The 20,260-nt window shown below is 36.2% G+C and overlaps 1 protein-coding gene across 1 annotated transcript in view; it reads right to left on the bottom strand.

Annotated features, from left to right (window-relative positions):
- The window catches only part of FRK (fyn related Src family tyrosine kinase), a 123,668-nt gene that overhangs the window by 39,179 nt on the left and 64,229 nt on the right, over positions 1–20,260 (bottom strand). Inside the window, exon 2 of the mRNA XM_043962719.1 lies at positions 12,447–12,568. Coding sequence (XP_043818654.1) covers positions 12,447–12,568 — 122 coding nt within the window. The remainder of the gene's footprint in view (positions 1–12,446; positions 12,569–20,260) is intronic.

The following is a 20,260-nucleotide window of genomic DNA, read 5'->3' on the forward strand; positions in this document are numbered from 1 at the left end:
CCTATACAATTCTGAACCAAGATCATAGTCCATCTTCAGTTCCTGTCCAAGAGCTACTCATTGAAAGATTAATTGAATATGACATCCAGCTGTATGCTATACTCTGGGCAATGTTCATTCTGCATGTAATTGGCTTTGCCCATGGAGATTGCTAGTCCAATTTCTTTTAGGAACACTGAAGAGGTCCTACCCTAAAATTTTATATAATCAGAATAATGTGTCCAGGAATAGAAGCTTTTGAGTACCCAATCTCCTTGTGCTTACTATTTGTTGATTGGGGGGAATTTAACAAATGAAGCCTTAATGACTCTTTTCCAACAAGGTATCCTCTGTAAGTTAAGACCATAGACTACTCCTTCATGAGGGTGAGCACAGACATAATCCTGTTCAATTATCCTCTATTAATACCAAACAAGGGATAAAACAGGGAGATGTGCTCTCCCCAGATATTCACCATTGTGGTGACATTCTGCACAAAGTCCCAATGATAGAAGGATTTCATAGAGATGGTGAGGTTCTTTGATTTGTTGGTCACTGGACAAAGGTAGCTCACATCTAACTTAACAATGATTGGATTCATGTTTATGGATGATGCACTGCCTTCTGATCCCTTTGACAATCCATTGCCATCACTTAAGAAACAAAAGGGGTGCAGCTAGGTGACACAGTAGATAAAGCACCAGCTCTGGATTCAGGAGGACCGGAGTTCAAATCTGACCTCAGACAATTGACACTAGCTGTGTGACCCTGGGCAAGTCACTTAACCCTCCTTGCCCTAAAAAAATAATAAATAAATAAATATTTTTTTAAAAAAAGAAACAAAAGGGGATCACACAGTGTATTGAATGATTTTGTGCTTTTATCTGTTTTAATTAATCACCTTCTACTCTGCTGCTAATGAGACTTTCCATTAAAAAAAAATCAAACTTCCTTAAAAAAATGCCTCAACCAGAGGGGCAGCTAGGTGGCGCAGTGTATGGATTCAGGGGTACCTGAGTTCACATCTGGCCTCAGACACTTGACACTTACTAGTTGTGTAACCCTGGGCAAGTCACTTAACCCTCATTGCCCCACCCCCCAAAAAATGCCTCAACCTTCTGAGGTTTGGGTTTTGTTTTGTTTTGTTTTTGGTTAGTTTCCATAATTCTGTGGGGTTTCTCTATCAACTAATTCAGAAGAAGAACTCTCTATCATACAACTATTATCCCAATTCTAAAAAGGATAAATGACTTGTCATACAACTACTAAGTGCTGATATGAGATTCAAACCCAGTTCTTCCTGACTTCAAGCTTAGAATTCAATCCATACAGTGAGTTCCTAAGCTTAAATATCTTTGCAATATCTTTGTGCATTTGTGTATACATTTCTGTATATTTATACATATAAATATGTAAATACATATATGTTATAAAATAAAATGGTAATTTAATGTTATGAAGTACTTACTTAAAACACTTTAAATATAATATATCCTTATCAGCTTTGTTATGAAAAATTGGGCCCAATACATTAGTCACCAAAAAAAAAGTCCCTTGCTATTATAAGCTATGACATTTTCAATTAAACTGAACACAACTAAATTATGACTTTAATTAAACGGCATTTTCTGAGATGGCACCAACATGTTTAAAATTTAATATATTTTATAGTAGATGCTGAGATCATTAACATGAAAATCTCTTTTTTGCAGCATGTGCACTTTTTGAAAATAGCAAAACATCTTTAACCCATCTTAAGGAGTGTCCCAGATTCCACAAGTTCTTGCTGTAGCATTAATGCAAATAGTAATTTTCCCCCAATCAGACGTTAATTTGCACCTATTTGTGGATAAAGAATTTTATTTACATTCCTGGTTAATAGGAATAGACTCTTCTAGCCACAATATCCATATTGCTTATATAAAAAGTAACTGGAAGATTCAGAGGCCTGGAAACGGAATGTTTTTGCCAACATTCACAGATACCCATATAGATCAGTAGTATTTCTTTAAAAAAAATAAACATTTTATTTAAAGTTTTGAGTTCCAAATTTTATCCCTTCTTCCCTCCCTCCCTTCCCCCTTCCCTAAGGCAGTAAACAATCAGATAGCTGCTGAAGAAAGGCAGAGGCTTAGTGACCTCTGTGAAGTGACTTGTTGGTCCCCGTCTGGTCCCTGGTGAATGGATGGAATGCACCAATACACTTGATAACCTTTTCCAGTTGTCTTTTGAGCAAGAAGTTGATTACTTAGAAACATCTACATTGTCAGGCTGAAAGATAGTCTCTTTTAAATAAACCTGAAACAGAGAACACAATAATTATTTGTGGTCTTCCATAGGCTCAGACTCAAGAGGTTTGAAAAAGTCGTGGAGCCCTAATCCTTTTCACTTCTTTATGGTTGAATCCTAGTAGAATGACGGTGCCAATTTTGTGAGCAATTGGGTATCCACTACCTGCAGAGAACTGTTTACAGAAACTAACAAAGTATTTAGAGGATCACCTGATCTCTCTGGAGCTGGAGGAAGGAGTCCCCCCGCCCTTGTATAAAGGTTTAAAAAACAAATTACAGTCTTCTAGGATGCATTCTCTTTCAGAGTACAACTACACAGAGCTAGTGTTCTTTCACCCTTGTATACATTCCATAGTCACCCTAAAAGATTAAATTCTTTGTGGGTTGGGATTATAATATTTTTTCACCTTTATGAGCCCAGAACCTAACACAGAACATTTTGTAGTAACTGAATTTGATACAATGGATTTTTACCACTATTAAAAAGCACAAAGCATCATGCACTGGACTGAATAAATACCTCAGTACTAAGGGGGATGCAAAATGTTCCAACCTTAGATGCTTTCTCCTCCACTACTTACCCCCACTCTATCAAGGCAATTAAAAAATGCATTTACCTATACACTGTACTGTGCTAACTACTGAGGAAGATATAATTAAATAAAAGTCTCTGTTCTCATGAAGCTTACAATTTATTAGGGTAGATAAAATGTATAAAAAATTTATTGTACAAAATAGCATGACAGGGTAGCTAGGTGCCACAGTAGACAAAGCATCTTCCTGAGGTCAGGAAGATGTGAGTTCAAATACAGCTTCAGACACTTACTAGCTGTGTGGCCTTGGACAAGTCACTTAACCATGCTTGCCTCAATTTACTAATATGTAAAATGAGCTGGAGAGGGAAATTGCAAACCACTCCAATATCTTGGCCAAGAAAACCTCAAACAGGGTTGTGAAGAGTCAGATACAACTAGAAACAACTGAACAACAAGAGTATAAGTGTACAAAAGAAGAACAAAGCTACATGTCCTATATTTAAAACACAACTAATAAAACAGTTGTATACAAGGATGAATGGGCTCTGAGACTTGTTTTCTTCTAGATGTCATTCACTGATTAGAAAGGCATCTTGCTTGATCAGTCATCAAGGCCTGGGGCAATTATTGAGCATCTTGCAACATGACAAGTACCAGGAATGATAAAAAGGAGTACAAGACAATATTATGGGTGTGAATTGGAACCTCACAATTAGTTTAATTTACATTTCTCTTACTATAAGTGAACTAAAGCACTTTTGTTACTAAGAAAAGCTTGTGGGGGAGGAGAAGTTAATGAGTGGTGATAGATTTGCAAAAGAGAGAGAGAGAGCAAGAATAAAATATTTTTAAATGCACCAAAGAAAACAGAAGTGCAAGAGATGGTGTTTTTATCACTGTCTTATTAAATGTAATTTGATATTTATAGAAATTAATAAATCCCAGTAATAAATTAAATTATATATATATATATGAAAGTTTGAAAAAGTAACAAAGTTCAGTTTCTTAGAGAACTATTTGTTTGTTGATAAATACTAAGTGCACAATAAATAAGAAAATCTGAAAATAAAAATATAAAACATAGTTCCAACTCTCAAGGAGTTATAATCGAGTATAGAGAAAAGACATACATATATGAGAAAGTAAACAAGAAAGTATAATAAGGTGCTATGTTGTGGGAATAGAGAATTGCTATTAATAATAGCATATATTTTATAAAGCTCTAAGGTTTACAAAATGCCTTACTTAGACTATCTCATCTTATTAGAGAATAAAAGTATCTAGGATGAGATACCAAATTATAAAAATGTTCTCACTGTTATTTTTAACCCTCTCATTTCTTTACCAATTAACCACCATTTAAAAAACTTCCCCTAATAACTAGGTAGATCTAGCAAAGAGAATGGTACTTCATTTCTAGGGTTGCCAAAATCAAAACATTCTATGCCCATGATATGACAGAGAGAGGCAACGTAGCATGGTAGCTAGAGGGCTTCGTCTGGAGACCTGGTCCGAAAGACCTGGGTTCAAGCACTGACTATGACATATATTAGCTGTATGACCATAGGTAAGTAACTTAAACTTTCAGAGCCCCCAGGCAACTCTCTAAATCTATAAGTTAAATGTAAGTTGTAGAACTGCAGTAGTGGAAGGAATTTTCAGGTCAGGAATCACAGGTCCAGACCCCAATATATAGCATATCAAGAAGACCACACCTAGTTTCTCCAATAAGATTCTGGCCATTTGGCAACTCTACTTGAATTCTAATGCTAACTCTGTTAGGTTCCCTACTATTTTGTGGTTCATTATGTTTTTACTTATAGAACTATTACATTGTCAGAAGAGATATAATTTGGACTTTGGTATCATTTTAGGAAAGCTCATACAGGAAGAAATTCTAGCCCTCAGTGCTAATCTTAATCAGGGCACATTTCACACAATAATAAACACCCACTAAAGACCAAACACCAAATTATTATTAGCTGTAATGATAACAATTTTATTTTAATGCTGTGATTGAAACTATTCAATATCCCAACCAACTGACACATGGTAAGAATTTTATGTTTTACTTCAGAAAAACAATTTATTGTTAGTGACAAATAACAGTGGGAACACTAGCATTACCTGTCACACTCCTAATGAAGATCGATTCTCTGGCTATCACAAGTAATATGTAATATCCAAAAAGATCCATGATAATTTACAGCTAATTAGTGTCTTACAGTTATGAAAACTGTCACCATCCAATCTCTTTCTGTGAATCTACTCAAAAATGCACAATTGTCAACAGCCACGCAAAAGCACAATCACCCAATTAGCACTGACCCCAACCTCAGGCTCCCATCTCTCAGTGCCAAATCAGTCATCAATAAATCATGCTCCCTCATAAAGCTTTTCCATGACAGCTGACCTACCCTAGACTTCCAAAGAATGAAAACAATGCTTCTAAGAAAAAGTAATGAGGAAGAGTTAAAGAGATAGCGAAAGGATATGGTTGGCATTCCTTTATCAACACAGCAGTCAGCAAAATTGAAAATCATCAATTCTGGATGATTAAAGGGATATCCATAACATCATACAATGAATCCATAAGAGGTACATCTGAAGAGCATTAGTGGTTATCAGCAGTCATGATGGCTACATACATACATATATGCATAATAGATAAATTTTTATACATAATTTTTTTATTTTGCTCTCTTTGGCACATCCTTATGTCCAATAAGGAAATATGCCATTCCAGAGTCCTGAATGATATCTACTCTGGCTCCTGGTGAACACAAAGCAGTCAGATCATTTGTTTAAGACCCTATATGGTCTGCATTCATTGAAAAGGCTCTCGAAATGATATGCAGGTTTCTAAGCAAGGTCTGTATGAGCTTTCTAAATCCATAAGTGTATTCTACAGTATTATCAAAGACTAATAGCACTCCACTGCCAATATTCTAATAATTGAGTCCTTTGTCCTAAGTCCTATAATGCTGGCTTGTTGTTTTTTATTTCACAATATCTTCTTAGAAGATATTTAAACTACCCACTGAAGTCTGGGCACAGATCACAGGAATTATTTCATGACTGCTACTTTCACTTGGCATCTACCCAGGAAATATTAGTCCATCCCTTTTTTCAAACTAACTCAAAACTTTTAATCTGGCTTTTGGCTATGATTCGATCTGGGAGTGTTGGCACAAGACAGAAAAACAAACATAGCTGCATTTAAATAAGCAGTTCTGTGTGAGTAATGTGTTGGTGTCATTTAGACATAGAGATTGGCCAGTAATTTTTTATTCTCTAAACAGAGCATCTGCCTCAATGTTAATGCAAGTGTAAACAAAATGAGAAGAGTGAATATAAATCAGTATGTTTCATACATATACTCTGGAACTGCGTTTTCTGAATTAGTATGATTTAGTGGAAAGAGTAGTGAACTAGCAATCTAGCAATCTAGAGACTTGTTCTAGACCTGCTTTGCCATAATTTAGTTCTATTCCTTTGGAGTAAGTCAGTCTCCATAGGCAGGAACATGAGATAAGTGAGATGAACTTAGATAATATCACAGTTCCCTTCAATCATTACTGTTCTTTTGCTGTGAAGTTCAGATGGAAATGAGTCACAGTGCTCTGTGACTCTAGAAATAATTGATTAAATCAATGCTTGAGATCCTCTGAAAGAGCCATTAGAGTAGCAGTGCCCTACTTGAAGAGTTTTTTTAATTACAATTTTTTAATCAACAAAATTCTGCCTTATCTCCTGCTTCCTGCCCCTCCAATTGAGAAAAAAAAAAAACCTCTATTATAAACACAGATAGTCAAACAAAACAATCCCCTCACTGGCTATGACCACCCCCCCCCCTCCAAAAAGTCTCAATCTGCACTCTGAGTCCATCACCTTTCTATCAGGAAGTAGATACCATGATTCATCATGTGAGTCCTTTGGAATCTGCATTTGTCATTCCTTTGATCAGAGTTCCTAAGTCTTTTGAAGTTGTTTGTCCTTATGATATTGTCACTATATGAACAATTCTCCTTATTCCGTTCACCTGATTCTTCACCAGTTCATAAAAGTCTTCCCAGGTTTCTCTGAAACCATTCCCTTTATCATTTCTTACAGAACAAGGAAATACCATCACATTCATATATCATAATTCATTCAGACAGTCCACATAGGTGGATAGTCCCTCAGCTTCCATTCCTTTGCCCTTCAAAAAGAGTTGCTATAAACATATGTAATAAAACCATACATTTTTTGAAGTTAGCTTTATTTAGGGGCAGCTAGGTGGTACAGTGGATAAAGCACTGGTCCTGGATTCAGGAGGACCTGAGTTCAAATCTGGCCTCAGACGCTTACTAGCTGTGTGACTCTGGGCAAGTCACTTAACCCTCATTGCCCCACCCCACCCCCAAAAAAGTAGCTTTGTTTAGGATTAATCCCTCCCTTAATTTACCTCCCCATTTACTCATCCCTGTCTCTTCTCCCCCTTCTCTCTTATTTCCCTAGTAAGGGAAATGTATGTTTATATATACCCCTCCTGAAATCACTGAATTGTCATGGTGGAGAGATTACATAACTCAATGAAACTATGAGCTATGCCATGCAGGATTACCAAGTAATGGGGTCATAGTGGAGAGTTCTGACAAAAGTGACCCACCGGAGAAGGAAATGGCAAACCACTTCAGGATCCTGGCCAAGAAAACCCCATGGATACTATAGAGAAGAGAAGGGCCTGGTGTACCATAGTCCATGGGATCATGAAGAGTTGGACACAGCTGAATGACTGAACAACCATGTTTATGTACCTAACAATGTGTATGTGTGTAGACAGGTGTGGGTGTGGATAGGTAGGTGGATGTGAGGGTAATTTTTTTTCTTTTTTGACCAATTCAGATGAGAATAAAGTTCAAGTATCAACTGTGGCCCTCTCCTTCCTTCTTTGTATAGATTTCTACTTAGGCAACCTGATTATATGAAGTCATTTCCCCCCTCTTTCTTCACTCTTCTCACCCCACCAAGGTATTTCTCCTCTCTTCCCTTTCCTTTCTTCCTTTAAGATCATAAAAAAATATAGCAGAACCACTCCTCTGTCTAATTAGACTTCCTCTATGACCCTGATGATGATAGTGTTCATCTTCCCATATTAGAACATAAACAATTAATCTACATTTAGTTCCTTATGATGACTCTCTTGACTTCTATGTTTGAACTTCAAAGTTTCTGTATAACTATGGTCTTTTCATCAGGAATCCTTCCAAGTTTTCTATTTCATTAAAGATCAATTTCTCATACCTTATAGGATTATGCTTAGTTTTGCTGGGCAGATTATTCTTAGTTATAAGCCTATATCTTTTGCCTATATCTTATTCCAAGTTCTTTACTCCTTCACAGTGGAAAGTATTAAATCATGTGTGATCCTGAATGATGCTCCTCTATACTTAATGCTTTCTTCTTTTTTCTTTTTTTTTTTTTTAGTGAGGCAATTGGGGTTAAGTGACTTGCCCAAGGTCACACAGCTAGCAAGTGTTGTGTCTGAGGACAGATTTGAACTCAGGTACTCCTGACTCCAGGGCCAGTGCTCTATCCACTGCGCCACCTAGCTGCCCCACTTAATGCTTTCTTTCTGGCTATTTGGGGTATTTATCTTTGACCTGGAAGCTCTAGATTTTGTCTAGAATGCTCCTGGGAATTTTCTGATTTCCTGGTTTCTTTTGAGAGGTGAGCAATGAATTCCTTCTATGTCCACTTTGCCCCCTGGTTCTAAGAGGTCTGGATAATATTCTTTAACGATTTCTTGATGTCTATAGTCATGGTTCTCAAGCAGTTTAATGATTCTTTTTTTCTCTTTCATCTGTTTTCAAGGTTACTTCTTGCTATGAGATGCTTTCCATTTTTTCTATCTTTTTTTTCAGTCTTTTGGCTTTGTTTTTAATATTTCTAGTTGTCTCATGGAGTCGTTAGCTTCAATTTGATCCATTCTAATTTTCAGGGAGTTTATTGCTAAGTGAAGTTTTGTACTACTTGTAGGAAATAATTAACTCTCTGTCCATATCTTTTCTTCCATATCTCTGATTTTTTTTCCCTCCAGTACTCTTTTGGTTTTCAAAATATTTCAACTCTTGTTTCATCTCTTTCAGGAATACTAATTGAGTTTGTACCCAAGCTTTGTTTTCCTTTGGAGCTTTGCTTGTAGATGTTTTAGAATCATTCTCTTCTGTGTCTTGAGCATCCTTGTCAGCATTATAGCTTTTTAATTAGTAGTATTCTCTTTTTTCTTTGTTTGCTCCTTCTTCCAACCTACTTCCTGACTTCAAACATTATGTTAAGGGTAGATTCTTCACACTTTTGCAGGAAATGTCTGAGCTAGTTTTGCTGCTGCTTTCTTGGGATAGTGTGTATTGTGTTATTTCAGGGTCTCATGGACAGCTCAGGCTGAAAACCTGAAAACCTCCAGTGCTTCCAAAGAAGACTGATCCAGGGTAAAGGCTCCCCTCACCTGAGTTTTGCAAGTTCCTTACCAGGTTTTGAGTCTGAGTAACACAACTATGGACTTGCTCTAGATTTCCATTCGTCATTAGCCCATTAGAAAGTTGTACAGGTTCAGAGTGAAAGAACTATAGTCTGGTGTGGGTATCTCGACGCTGGTTATTTCACTTCACTTTAGACTAGGCTGGAGGCTGGAACTGAGACCCTTCTTATATTCTGAGGTCAGGCCCACATAGTTGCTGCTTACTTCTAAACTTGCTCCTTTCTCAGTACAAAATCAAGGATCCACAACCACACCCCCTGCAACACCAACTCTAGTCACAGTTCTCCTTAATCAGCCTTGGATCTGTGATCCAGAAATGGGTAGCGAGCAACAAAACTGCCAAGTGATATCTGTTCCTGTACCTTGCACAAAGTTGGATCCCTCTTTACTGCATTTGGAATCTTTTGTCCTGTGGTGCAATGTCTCCCTGCACTAGAATGCTCCATGTGACTATTTATGACTATACCACCATCCCCAGTATACAAAGACTTCTCTATCTTTTAATGAGTCCTTGGAATAGCAAAATGACACTATGATTTTTTTTCTCATAGATTATATCTGGAAAGTTCCCTTTTAGTTCTCAAATTCTATGAGTCTATGAACTTCAAATAGTTACTAGAGCAAAACCATGAGGATAGAGTAACAAAAAGTACAGCCACGCTTACTACACACACACCAACAATTCTGAACAGATCTCCAAAAATGTATCACACTGAGTCTTTATCAGGAAATTTAAGAAAAAAAAAATCATAGTGAGTCATTTTTCTGTCCCTGGAAGGCATAAGTAGACAGAGAATTTTATGAATACTGGAAATGGTACAAGGAATGTGGATTATTCAATAAAGGAAGAAGTTGTGCACAAGGACACAGTTGGAGACAACTGGATCTAGATAACAAATAGGTGTAATTTTAAAATATCTAACTCATGGCTCCAAGAAGAAGTGATTTCCTAAAACTTAGGGGAATATTTGTGTTGGCAATGAGCAATCACATAGGCCATAACTTTTTGTTCTCTTCCCTCTTTGATACTGTCCCTAGGAGAAATTATAGACATATTGATAGGGACCCAGCAATGCCAACAGGCAACTTTATTTGTATCAACTGGCATTCATTGATTATTTGCTGTGTGTAGCCCAATACACTGTTTTGGGGTTACCAAACTATACTTAGTAGGATCTCTGCCTCCTTGGGATTTATAATCTAGTTTGGGAGTAAAAATATTAATAATGCAAAGGTACACGTGCTGTCTAGAATTTAAGTTGCTCAATTTAATGTAAGCTCTTTCGATGCAAGGATTTTTTTTCTTAGTCTTTTTGTCCCCAGAGCATAAATACAGTATGTTCAGAGATCAGACGCTTAATGGATTGCTTGTTAGCTTAGATTAGGATAGACCAACCACTCTCCATTTATGTTCCATAATAATGTGAATAGAGATTCCATTTAAAAATTTAAATACCAACAAGTTTATGTATAATAACTTTTTCACTTGAAAATAACCTTAATAATCTCTATTTTCTTTGAAAATGCCCCAACCTTTGTCTACCTCAGGACCATTTTATGACTCCAAGTTTACCCTGAGACTGAAGCAGCATTTATGAATCCTGCCAAGATATTTCAGGCACAAAGGTATTCCAGGTCCAAATTAGTTTAGGAAAAGCTGATGGACAGAGTAATTTCTCTGCAATTTCAAAGCAAGAAATGATCACAGAGACCAGGAAAGGTCTTGTGGAAGAAATAAATGAGACTTGACCCAAACCTTAGAATAATAAAATCAAAGATTTGAGGCTAGAATTGACCTAAGAGGTCCTCTCATTTAACCTCTTCATTTTAATTTTTTTTCTGTCTCATGGAGTTATTTGATCCATTCTAACTTTCAGGGAATATATTATAGGGAATATATTTATCTTTTGCAAACAAGAAAACTGAGATGTACAAAAGGTAAGTAATTTGCCCAAGGTCACACAAGAAATAAATGGCAAAGGTAGGATTCAAACACAAATGCTCTAACGCCAAATCCAATACATTTTCTCTCATGTCACACTGTTTATTTCAAAAAAGGATATTCCACACTAATGCAAAACTCTTCTAAAAATGCATAATTTTGAAAACAAAAATCATATAAACAACAAAAGGAAAATGGGGGGCTTCTAATATTTTTTAGCAATTGAGCTGTATATGTAACTAAGTTAACAAAAAGTTGTGAATATGAGAAGCTATGGAATAGTTAATTTCCAACAAGTAATGGAGTTACTTAAAAATATTCAAGTAGAGTATTAAAATTCATATTATATTTACTTTTTAATAGTTAAGTAAGCACACAATGTTAATCTAAATTGTGTTCATACCAATTTGATAACTGTGTAGTGTCTGACTCCTTCACATTCTCTTTTTAAAAGGTACTTATATAGTAAAAATGTGTGGATGAAGCCTGAATACATTTTTTATTTTCATATCTTGACTGCATAGAACTAATGTATAGAATTTGTTTTGAAAGTATTTGTTCTTAGCCATAGATGGAAATACTTCATTAATTCTTCCATCATCCCTGGGAATTACTAAATTATTAATATATCAATATATTAATATATGTTGGTGTTATTAATTAATATTAATTAATATATTGTTATATTGATAAATAATTAAATATTATACTTAACTTCATTGCTTTTACATGGATAACAAAAAGAACAGTTTAAATGAATGCTCCCATTATCCCATAGTATATACATGGTCAAAAAAAAAAAAGCCCCCAGGACTCCCATATAAGGTGTCTAAAAGTCATAGTGCAGATTTAAGCTTTAATAGCTTAAGACTTTTGGAATGTTGTTCAGTCATTTTTTAGTCATGTCTGATTCTTCATGACCCCATTTGGGGTTTTCTTGGCAAATATGATGGAGTGGTTTGCCATTTCCTTTTCCATCTTACAAATGAGGAAACTGAGGCAAACAGGTTTAAATGACTTGCCCATGGTCACAGAGCTACTACATGTCTAAGGCCAGATTTGAACTCAGGAAGATGTCTTCCTGACTCCAGGCCCAGCAACCTGTATCACCAAGCTTCCCTGAAGACTGTTGAAATACCCCCCTTCTTTTTCATTTCCCCCAAAAAACTTCATACCTGAAAGTGAGAAGTCTCCTTTCTGAGTTTCACTTTCTCTAATTAGAAAGGCACCATTCTGGTTTCCTGGGTATAGCAGTTGTTTTTCTGCATCTACTCGCTTGATTGAACCAAAGAACCACCTAGAACAAAAGATATGCACATTTTAATTATCCTTTAATACTCTGCCTTTCAAGAAAGAACAAGATACTTAATAAGAATGAATTTTGAAGTTTTAACTGTGTTTTGTGTTTTTTGTGATCTTTATGACATATGTCTAGAATGAGTATTGTCAATTTAACACATAGATGCCAAAGGTAGTAAATTTGGAGGATTGAAAACAGGAGGTGTGACTGCTATCAGGATCCTGGGCAAAACTGCAAAGTAGGTGAAGTTTTCTTTGGTATTACCTCTCCTCCCTTTCTGACTTTTCCCCAAGATGAGACACGCCCTTACCCATCTCTTTCCCCTAAGTTCCTAGTTCCCTGATATGGCCCTTTCTCTCCTTAAAGGTAGCCCCTCTTTGAAGTACTCCAAAATTCAGAGAATCTTGAAACTAGACCAGGATGAGATCTTAAGGACCACCTATTCTAACCCCCTTATTTTAAAGATGAGAAAACTGGGACCCAGAGAGTTTAAGTGACTTACCCAAGGACCCAGAGATGGAATTTGAACCCAAATACTATGATTCCCAAGCCAAAGTTCTTTCTTTTTAATCATGCTGTTTCCCCAATTATTCCTTTCTCCCATGAACTCCCTACACTTAAAATTCCCATTCTTGTAGAAGCAATCTTTTAGGAAAACAAGACAAAATCATTTACACTAAAATATGAACAGAAAATCTAGGTATTTTATTTTTAAAGGTTTTTTTTAACACTTTCAAGAGCTTCCAACTCCAAGAAATGTCTAACTGATGGACAGAGGAGAGAAAATATTTGAATAAGTGGCCCTTTCTGGTCCCATCTGATCTAAGGAGTCAAAAACTCTAAGCCAAAATTGTCACTAAACAAGAGGATCCTTGAGGGCACACGTTGGCTTAGAAAGCCACACTGACATCAACTACATTTTGTTGTATGTTTACCTATTTTGCTAAAAATTTCCCAATTAAATTTTAATCTAGTTTAGGACATACTCAGGCTTTTAGGTTCAGGGTCCTGAGATGTCTCCATTGGGGTCTGAGTGTAGGTGGAAGAGGTGGCAATGATTTGACTTGCTAGGTATATGTTGCCTTTTAGCTTTCCCTAAAAGGACTCTGCTGTTACAGTTACTATTAATATTAGCTAATTCACAGCAGCAGAATTTTAGAATCAAGTCACATGGAATTTGGGCTCCTCTAAATATTAGTTCTCAAACTGAGAACAAGACCCAGGGGTGGTAAAAGGAAATTCTGATGAGTTTGATTCTATTCAACAAATATTTATTAAGAGCCTACTATAGGTGGGGCAGCTAGGTGGCGCAGTGGATAGAGCACCAGCTCTGGATTCAGGAGGACCTGAGTCCAAATCTGACCTCAGACACTTAACACTTACTAGCTGTGAGACCCTAGGCAAGTCACTTAACCCCAATTGCCTAAAAAAAAAAAAAGCCTACTATATTGGCAAGGTATCACACAGTGAGATATAAATACAAAGTAAATATTGTCTCTGGTCTTATAAAGCTTAGTAAACATTAATGTTTTCACCGTAGTCATTGCTATTCAATACCTATGTACTCTGATCATAGATTAGTGAATGGTATATGGACTCATGAACTATTTGAAAAGCTTCATTTCAATGCCTCAAAGAACTAAGGTAGCATAGCATATTAATAATAATAGCTAGAATTTATGTAGTTCTTTAAAGTTTGTAAAATACTTATACACACACAAAAAAGTAAAATTGGATTTGGTTTCAGGAGACTTGAATATGAGTTCTGCTTATGATACTGATCAAATAATGTCACCTCACATCTCTGGGCCTCAGGCTCTCCAGCTGGAAAACTGATGTGACCATACTTATAATTGTTATGAGGATAAAATAAGATAATATATGCAAAGCAACTTGCAAATCCTACAGCTCTGTAGCTTTTAGATCTTATTACGCAGACATAGGTTCTTATGACATATGGAGGCCACCAAGCTTTGGTGTTCTGAAGAGCAGCTTGGCAGAAAAAGCACTGAACTGGGGCAGCAAGGTGGCACAGAGGATAGTGCACCAGCCCTAGAGACAGGAAGACCTGAATTTAAATCCTTACTACTTCTGTGATCCTGTGCAAGTCACTTAACCCCAATTGTCTCCAAAAAACAATAAATAACAAAGGACTGAATTTAGAGCCTGAAAGACATAAAGTTCTCTCTGCTGAAAATATGATGCTTGTACTTCCTGCATTTTAGAAACTCATCAGTATTACAAGGAATCATGTATGAACTAGCTAAGCAGTTCAACTTTTTTTCTGCTTCTGACCGATAGATAGATGATAGATAGATAGATAGATAGATAGATAGATAGATAGATAGATAGATAGATAGATAGATAGATAGATAGATTGATAGATAGATTGATTGATAGATAGATCCACTGTGCCACCTAGCTGCACCCACTGACTCAAAAATGTATGCACTCATTATTATTATGTTCAATGACAACAAATTTTTATTGAAAATCTAGAGTACATAGCAGAGTATTGGGACCTGAGGGAAATGCAAAATTTAGATAAAAGAAGATTCCTTTCCTGATGACTTTGTCTTAGATGAGCTGATTCCTAAGGTCCCCCTCTAATGCTGTCAGTTAAAAGACAATACTAAATATGCATGATTCTCCTCACATTGTGATGTTTTCTATTTTCTTTCCCTCCAACCCTATTCCACAATCCCTTTTGGGAAGGAGAGAGTTTAAAAATTCAAAATTTTAAAATAAATATTAATTTTTTTTAATTTAATTTCAAAACAAAAAATAGGTCATACCAGACTAACCTTATTTCCTTTTTCAACAGGATTGCTAAATTAGTAAATTAGGAAAAAGCTGAAGCAAAGCATCTGTTAAAGTCTTTCATGCTATTCTTGTAGAAAAGTTAAGTGGGTTCAGAATTAGCCAAATGACTAGACCCCCCAAAAATAGTTAAACCCTAATGGTTCAATGGGATCTTGGAAGGAATTCTTCAGTGAGGAGGCTCATGGATCTGTATTTGGCCCTTTACTATTTAATATTTATCCATGATTTAGATAAAGACATTGAGAACATGCTTGTCAAATTTACAAATAACAAAAAGCTGAAAGCAATGGCTAACAAACTAGGTGGGAGATGCTGGGTTCAAAAAGGACTTGAAGGGCTAAAGCCATTGAACCAAATCAAAGAGTGAAATTTAATTATGATAAATTAAAAGTCATATTTCTCTTCAAAAAAAATCAACTTCACAAGAACTGGGCAAAGGAAAAATGACTTAATAAATGTTTATTGACTGACATAAGGACTTTCATAGCTAGAAAACAATCCACCTTTTAAAAAATCTGGTACATTGCAAGTTTAGGGTGAGTCAACAGTGAGATATGGCAACCTAGACTAATGGAGCACTGGTGTACTTTGCCCTGTTGAAACCACAACTGGAATCCTATGTTAAGTTCTCAGCACCAGAGTAAAGATTTCAAGATCTCTTACCATGTGAAGATAAGGTACAACTGGTATATTTAATCTGAAAAAGAGAAGATTTGGGGAGGGGATGTTTATGAGAGCTTTCTACAAGTAACTGAAAGGCCATGGCATGGAAGCAGGAATAGATCTGTTTTACTTGGCCACAGAAAAAAACTAGAAAAAAATGGATAAAAGTTGTTTAGAGACAGATTTAGATTTGGTATAAGGAAAATTCTTCTTATGTTTGTTAGGACTGAGAGTCATGGAATACTAGTCTCAAAAGAATGAAAATTGAGAACCACCTAGAAGATGATGAAGAGGGAGGCATATGGTAGGTATGAGTAGGCTCACAATGAATCAATCAGTAAATATTGCAATTGAGAAATTAGGGGAGAGAAACACAATAAGGGACATATGCGAAGAAACATATAAATGAAAAACATGGATTAACTATGGTGGCCAAAGCAAGAAAGGATCAATTAATGTCCTAAGTGTTTACAGTGGTATCCTTTAGATGTCAAAAGAAACAAAGAAAGGTCCCCATATAGGACTAAATATTCAAGTCACAGAAGATGGCAGGCATGGATGGACTGCAGTATGTGTCATTGAAGCCACATGGCTAAGATTAGAGTCATTTCAGAATCTCAGTAGAGTAAAGGAAAATCTTCTAAACAAATAAAGCTATCTAAAAGGAGGCTGGAATGCCATGGGAAATAGTGGATTCCTTCTAAATGGAAATCTTCAAGGAAAGACTATAGATGAATATTTATTGAATTTGTTGTATAGAGAACTCCTAAAGGAATTAGGGGGGCAGCTAGGTGGCACAGTGGATAAAGCACTGGATTCAGGAGGACCTGAGTTCAAATCTGGCCTCAGACATTTGACACTTACTAGCTGTGTGACCCTGGGCAAGTCACTTAACCCTCATTGTATATAATATATAAAATTTATATCCTATATAAAAAAAATGTGAGTGTGTGTGTGTGTGTGTGTGTGTGTGTGTGTATGTATCTCCTTCTAGCTCTGACACTCTGTGATTCAGTAAATCTGCCTCTCTGTAACTTCTTTTCATTCTTCCTTTGGGCCACTAGTAATAACTCTTCCTCATGATGGTTCTTCAAATATCTGAAGATAGCTATCATGTCCCACCCCACTCCCCAAGTCCTTTCTTCTATAGCCTAAACCTATGGATTTTTTTTTAATTTGGAGTGAAAGGGATAAGGTAGGGCAAGGTATACCTCAAGAGAAACTACTTGAATGAAGAAGTTGGAGAATAATTGACTTATGTATGGCATACCCACGTTTATTTGGTATAGATCTGTGGTTTTATTGTTATAGACAACTCCCAGTAAGGAAACTACCTCTACCAATGCAGATAAACAATTTCTCTGCAACTTATTATCTTGTAGAGTTGCCTAGAGGTGTTAAGAGGTTAAGAGAGTCACATAACCAGCCTATTTCAGAGGCAGGGCTTAAATATGCATTTTCTTGACTCTGAGTCTATCTCTATCCCCTATCCTACACTGCAGTGACTATAGTGCTACACCTGGAGTCAGGGAGATTACTTCAAGTCCAGGCTCATATACTTACTGTGTGACCAGTGAGCTAAGGGACCCTGGGCAAATCACTTAAGTCTCTGTCTACCTCAGTTTTCTCATCTGTAAAATGGGGATAATAATAGCACCTACCTCCTAGGGTTGTTGTGTGAATATAATTAAATTATACATGTAAGTACTCTGAAAACCTTAAAGAATTCATATTAATGCTAGGTTTTTTTGTTAGGGTTGTTAAGTGTAGGAAGTAGGATTTTTACATAAGTTTCCTTGGCTCAAATCCAGCACTCTAATCACCATGCCATCAAGCCTAATTACAGATGTCAGGGAAGGACATCTAGAGTTGACCACATACTGGTTGGCTGGTTGGCTGGTTGGTTGTTGTCCACCATTCTCAAAGAGGATGGGGTAAAGGTACAAGGTCCAACTCTAGCTGACCAGAACAATATGAGCCCAGAAGGCTCTATCACAGGTCAGACACAAGTAGTCCATATGAACATTTGGAGTGCAGATGGTTCTAAATTTGTGCATCTCATGTTTCTTTTGACCTACTGCAATTCCACTCTGCTCATAGAGCACAGCACCTTCTTTGATACAGTCATGCCTTGGGAAGATCTATGTGTGACATCCAAGCCATGAGACACCAAGGACCACCAAAAATACTGTAGCAGACCTCCAGCTCCAGCACCACTGGCTTCAGCACTGACCCTAGGACTCTGAATAAGAAAAGAAGAGAATGGAGCTGGAGAAGTATGGGACTTTCACTAAAAGAATTTGCATGGTGCTCTAAAAGAGAGGTCAGAGACTTGTTAGGTGTGTGTAAGTGAACATCTCCACTTTTCCCCTTCTCTTACTCAGTTCAGTCCTTAAGGAAAATGCTGCCCCAGTGACTTCAATTCACCAAGTCTTTATTGTGGACTGCTTCTTTGGGCCTCTAACATATTCTAGACACTGAGCTGAATACTTCCTAACAGTGCTATTTAAAGGCAGAATGGACCACTGTGGAGGCAGTGAGTTTTCTGTCCCTGAAGGTTTTCAAACAGAGGCTATACGGTTACATGTGTGGATGCTATAAAAAGGAGACTTACTCAGGTACAGTTAGATGAGATGCCTTCCAACTCTGAGATTAAATAATTTTACAATCATTTTCTGTTGCATTTCCAGCACTGCCCCACCTCACTAAAAGATTATTAGATAAAATTTTTATATTATTCATTTCTCAAAGCACACAAAAATAAATACTCATTCATTGAACATCATAATGTTATTTATAAAAACTGCATATTTCTCCTTTTTAATATTATTAAGACCACCACAAAGTTTGTATAAGTTGAATTATTATAAATCAAACAAAATGCTGGTCTAAATACAGACTTAATTTTTTACCCCCAAATTTAGCTCCTATGAAATCTAAGTACAAGCTATAATTGTTCTTTTAGTGAGAGAATGGCAGTGAAAAATGATGGTGATAGCAACAGTGACACTAAAAAAGTAATAAAAATCTTTATTTGAATTTAAAGATAAGTAATAAATATGACAATCAATGTTCAGCTACTATTTAAAGACATCTCATTTTAGAAATAGGAACTATATTTGAGGGTACCAGATATTTGGACCAATTGTATAAGAATGAATATATTGGCACTAGGAAATAGGGCAATTTAAAGGAATAATAAGGAATCTCATTATATAACAAAGATTTCTTTTCTAATGTAAATGATCTCTTCTATCACTACCCTTCATCCCGGCATATAATTGCTCTATTTTTTAAACTTCAGATTTTTGTACATAATGAATTTTTTTAAACAAAGGGCCACCTGCTTTAAATCCATAGTATTAATGAAAAAGTCATAACTGTGGGACAGTATAAGTTCACTTGTCACCTGGAATTCATTTGGCTAGGTTTCCAACAGGAAGAAACAAAGCAGGAAGAAAAAAGTCCCAAATATATCCCTGGCCTTCCTTTTCACAGATGACGCAACTGTGGTTAATTTCTATGGGTGTGTGTGATTTAAAGAACTAATAGAACAATATTCCACACTGTAAACATGTGAAAAATCATTTTTACATGCACCTTCAGCTTTTTGCTGAGCTTCAACTATTTGCAATTTAATCTCTTTGATTCACAGCTGGCTCAAGCTTTTTTTCAGGAGCTACTCCAGTTTTGATTGGCAAACATTCGGTTAGTCTCTCTGCTGTCTTAGTTCCTCTTTACCTTCATTCTCATATTGTTTATGTGCAGTAGGCAAGTTAGGATGTCTATAATGCAAAGAACATGAACCATATTATACTTAGAAGCAAGATTATGCAGGTGATGGGGATTAATTAGTGTACAAACTTGAAACACATGAGGAAAGATTTAGATTTGACAAGAGAACACCTAAAGCAACTGGGATTTGTCAACTAAATATCAATCAATTATCCAGCTTCGTGACATGGCCACCCACATACACACTGGAGAAATGACCCTATTTATACTTAACAAAAATAATTCTCACAGTTATTTGAGAAAAGCACGGAGTAAATTGGAGACTGGAATCATAGAAAACAAAGAAAGGTTTCAAAAATATTGAAAGTGATAGAGTTGCTGCAAATCTATGAGGACAAGACAAAAATAATTAGAATTTGAATCTATAAAAGCAAGATGAAAAGGGAAAATGATTGAAATCTGTAAAAT

The sequence above is a fragment of the Dromiciops gliroides genome, chromosome 4, assembly GCF_019393635.1.
Source record: "Dromiciops gliroides isolate mDroGli1 chromosome 4, mDroGli1.pri, whole genome shotgun sequence".
NCBI lineage: Eukaryota > Metazoa > Chordata > Mammalia > Microbiotheria > Microbiotheriidae > Dromiciops > Dromiciops gliroides.